The sequence below is a fragment of the Oryx dammah genome, unplaced genomic scaffold (genome assembly GCF_014754425.2).
Source record: "Oryx dammah isolate SB20612 unplaced genomic scaffold, SCBI_Odam_1.1 HiC_scaffold_3292, whole genome shotgun sequence".
Classification (NCBI taxonomy): Eukaryota; Metazoa; Chordata; class Mammalia; order Artiodactyla; family Bovidae; genus Oryx; species Oryx dammah.
Window position 1 is genome coordinate 1 of NW_024073319.1, and position 4,169 is coordinate 4,169.

The 4,169-nt window shown below is 65.0% G+C and overlaps 2 protein-coding genes across 2 annotated transcripts; both read left to right on the top strand.

Moving 5' to 3' along the window:
• Positions 1 to 2,527: 2,527 nt before the first annotated feature.
• On the top strand, positions 2,528 to 3,025 carry LOC120859804 (uncharacterized protein Mb1372-like). The gene has a single exon (XM_040235768.1). The coding sequence runs from the start codon at positions 2,528 to 2,530 to the stop codon at positions 3,023 to 3,025; it is 498 nt and encodes a 165-aa protein (XP_040091702.1).
• A 13-nt stretch (positions 3,026 to 3,038) lies between these two features.
• On the top strand, positions 3,039 to 3,728 carry LOC120859805 (mitochondrial cardiolipin hydrolase-like). Its single transcript, XM_040235769.1, has one exon. The coding sequence runs from the start codon at positions 3,039 to 3,041 to the stop codon at positions 3,726 to 3,728; it is 690 nt and encodes a 229-aa protein (XP_040091703.1).
• The last annotated feature ends 441 nt before the right edge of the window (positions 3,729 to 4,169 follow it).

The window sequence follows — 4,169 nt, forward strand, 5'->3', positions numbered from 1 at the left end:
CCTCGCTGTACCGCGCCGAATACCTCGCCGGCCTGGTGCTCGACGCCGCTGTGGCGGGCCGTGAAGGTCTCACCCTCGATCTGCTCAAGACCCACCTGGCGCAGCCGGAAACCCTGACCCGCCTGATTCGCGACTTCGCCGCACCGCGCTACAAGGATGCCTATGAGAAGGGCATCCACGACCACGACGCGGCGTTGATCCTCGCCCAGTTGCTGCCGCTGCGCGAAAGCGCCGGGCTGCTGCGTTACGCGCCGGCCGCGCGCGGTTTCGCCGCGCTGTTCTGGAACCGTTGGGGGCAGGACATCGAGGCCGAGCTGTGGCCGGAGCGGGCGCGCAGCAGCCTGCACCTGCGCCAGTTGTTCGGCAGCGAGGATGGCGTGCAACGCCTGCGCGAAGAGATCGATGCAGCCATGCAGCGCTTTCTCGCTCAGCACCCGCTGCCGGTGGACGCAGCGCAGCGCCAGGCGGCTGCGGCTTATCTGGTGGAGGAACTGGCAGCCAAGCCGGTCGAGTTCAGCTTCAGCAAGTACGCCCGGCAACTGCTCGATACCCTGCAGCAACGCATGCAGGCTAGCCATGTCTGGGACGACTACCGCGCTGCGCTGGACAACCTGCGTGGCCGTCCGGTGCAGCGCTGGTCGCTGGCGCAGACCTGGTTCGACGGCCTGTGCGCGCAGGACACCGCCATGAATGAGCTGGCCGACTACGTGCCCGAGGCGATCGCCGTCAGCCTGCTGGATGACGAATTCCCGCGGCGTTTCACCGAGGTCGATCTGCGTTTCTCCGTCAGCGGCCTGCTCGGCGATCACCCGCGCGTGCAGAACGGTACGCTGCTGCTGGCCATCGACGACTACTTCGCCCGTCTGCGCCAGCATCTGGATCATTTCGTGCCGCACCTGCAGCGCTACCAGGCACTGCGCCAGGAGGTCATCAACCGCGAGCGCGATGCACTGCGCCTGAGCGAGTTCAAGCCGCGGCCGCTGTCGTCCTTCGTGCGCAACAAGCTGATCAACGACGTATACCTGGGCTTCATCGGCGACAACCTGGCCAAGCAGATGGGCACCGCCGGCGAGAACAAGCGCACCGATCTGATGGGCCTGCTGATGCTCATCTCGCCGCCCGGCTACGGCAAGACCACATTGATGGAGTACGTGGCCCATCGCCTCGGCCTGATCTTCATGAAGATCAACGGTCCGGCCCTCGGTCACGAGGTGCGTTCGGTGGACCCGGCGCAGGCCCCGGACGCCACCTCGCGTCAGGAGCTGGAAAAGCTCAACCTGGCGCTGGAAATGGGCAACAACGTGATGCTCTATGTCGACGACATCCAGCACACCCATCCCGAATTCCTGCAGAAGTTCATCTCGCTGTGCGACGGCACGCGGCGTATCGAAGGCGTGTGGAAGGGCAAGACCAAGACCTACGACATGCGCGGCAAGAAGTTCTGCGTGGTGATGAGCGGCAACCCGTACACCGAGTCCGGCGACGTGTTTAAGATCCCCGACATGCTCGCCAACCGCGCCGACATCTACAACCTGGGCGACACCCTGGGCGGCATGCAGGAGGCTTTCGCGCTTTCCTACATCGAGAACAGCCTGACTTCCAATCCAGTGCTGGCGCCGCTGGCCACCCGCGACATGGCCGACGTCTACCGCTTCGTCGCCAAGGCCGAGGGCAAGCCGTTCTCCGCCAACGAGCTGAGCCATACCTACAGCGCCGCCGAGATCAACGAGATCACCGCCACGCTGCAGCGCCTGATGCAGGTGCGTGACGTGGTCAGCCGGGTCAACCAGCAGTACATCGTCAGCGCCGCGCAGGCCGACAGCTACCGCACCGAGCCGCCGTTCAAGCTGCAGGGCAGCTACCGCAACATGAACAAGATGGCCGAGAAGATCAGCTCGGTGATGAACGATGCCGAGCTGCTGCAACTGATCGCCGACCACTACCAGGGTGAGTCGCAGCTGCTCACCACTGGCGCCGAGGAGAACCTGCTCAAGCTCGCCGAATTGCGCGGCAACATGACGCCCGAGCAGGCCGAGCGCTGGGCGCAGATCAAGCGCGACTTCATGCGCAACAAGGCCATGGGCGGCAGCGATACGGATGTTGGCGGGCGTGTGGTGGCGCAGCTCAATGACCTGGTCGAGAGCGTGCGCGGCCTGGGCGCCGCCGGCAAGCCGGCCAGCGAGGCGCCGGGCATCCCCTGGGAGCAGTTGCTGGCCGGGCTGGATAGTCTGGGCAAGCTGCGCCCGCAGGTGGAGGTGGTTGCGCCGCCACAGCCGGGCACGCAAAAATTGCTCGAAAGCCTGGCCGATAGCCTGGAAAACAGCTTCCTGCCGCTGATCAGGGCGATGGACAAGAAGATCGACATCGATTTGCGCACCCACAACCGCATGCTGGAAATCTCCACGCAACTGCGCGATCTCGGCACGCTGCTCGGGCATGAGCAGCGCAGCGATGCCGCGGACGACGAGGCGCCGTGAGGCGAGGCTGGCTGGTCGAGTTGCGCCCGCTGATAGTGATCAGCGGCGCGATGCTGCTGGTGCAATTGGTCAATGCTTCGCTCGGTGGCGCCTTGAACGTCTGGGGGCTGGTGCCCCGGCATATCGAGGCGCTGCCCGGCATTTTCCTTGCGCCCTGGCTGCATGGCAGTTGGGCGCATCTGCTCAGCAACCTCAGCGGCCTGCTGGTGCTCGGTAGTCTGGTGCTGCTGCGCTCGCGCCGCGATTTCTTCTTCGCCAGTGCCTTCATCATCCTCGGCAGTGGCATGCTGGTCTGGCTGTTCGGCCGCACCGGTCTGCACGTCGGTGCCAGCGGCTGGCTGTTCGGCTTCTGGGGGCTGTTGCTGGCTCGGGCCTGGTTCGAGCGCAGCCTGCTCGACCTGTTGCTGGCGGTGCTGGTGTTCTTCCTCTACGGCGGCTGGTTCTTCGGTCTGCTGCCGCGTGCCGGCGTTTCCTTCGAATACCACCTGGCGGGGGCTTTCTGCGGTGTGCTTTACGCCGCGCTGACTCGTCGCCGCATTCAACGATGAAAAGGGACTTTTAATGGATTTCAATCGCCTTGATCAGCAACTGCGCGACAGTTTGGCCGACCTGCGTCTGAGCAACGAGGAACGCGACGAGCTGCGCCAGCTGGGCAGCGAGCTGAGTAGCGATCAGGTGCGCTTCATGCGCAACCGCGCCTTCGCCCTGGCCCGTGAGCTGATGCGTGAGCCGGCCAACATCGAACCGGTGCTGAAGTGGCTGGAGCAGGTGATCAAGACCCTCGACAGCGTCGGTAGCGCGCCCCGCGTGGAGCATGCCAGCGCCCATTTCAGCCCGGGCGAGAGCTGCCGGCGCAAGATTCGCGAGCTGTGCCGCCAGGCGCGCAGCAGCGTGGATATCTGCGTCTACACCATCTCCGACGATCAGCTCAGCGAGGAAGTGCTCGCCTGTCATCAGCGCGGCATTGCCGTGCGGGTGATCACCGACAACGAAAAGCAGTTCGACGAGGGCAGCGATATCCAGTGGCTGCGCGACAAGGGCGTGCCGCTGCGCATCGATGCCGGGCCCTTCCACATGCATCACAAGTTCGCCCTGTTCGACGGCCGCCTGCTGCTCAACGGCAGCTTCAACTGGACGCGCAGCGCCACCACCAGCAACGAGGAAAACCTCTTGGTGATCGATCATCCGCAGCTGGTCGCGGCCTATGGCCGTGAATTCGACGCGCTCTGGGCGCGCTACGCAGGCAACTGATGGATCACCCTCACGCCCGCCAACTGCTCGGCTTCTATCGCAGCTGCTACCTGGCCGATAGCCGCGACCTGGATCTGGACAACCTGAGCAAGCTGCCCGCCAATCGCTGGGCCTGGCTCGATGGGCGCGAGGAGCTGGCCAGTGGAGGTTTGCCGCTGCTGCCATTGGCGGCCGAACTGGGCCGCAGCCTGGCCGAGGCGCAGGCGCTGTATCAACGCGAGCTGCAACTGGTCTACGGCGTGCTGCCGATCTGTGGCCGGCTGCAACTGGAAACAGGTGCCGCGCAGACGATTTGCGGTCCGCTGTTCTATTACGAGGCCAGCTTGCAGGCGACGGCCGACGGGCAGAGCCAGATGCTCGCCATCGACGTGCAGCGCGCCCACGGCAACTGGCGGCTGCTGCGCCGTCTATTCGATGTGAGCGGCAACGCTAGTCTCGATG

Coding starts and splice junctions, on each gene's coding strand:
- LOC120859804 (XM_040235768.1), top strand. CDS start 2,528: ATGCTGCTGGTGCAATTGGTCAATGCTTCGCTCGGTGGCGCCTTGAAC.
- LOC120859805 (XM_040235769.1), top strand. CDS start 3,039: ATGGATTTCAATCGCCTTGATCAGCAACTGCGCGACAGTTTGGCCGAC.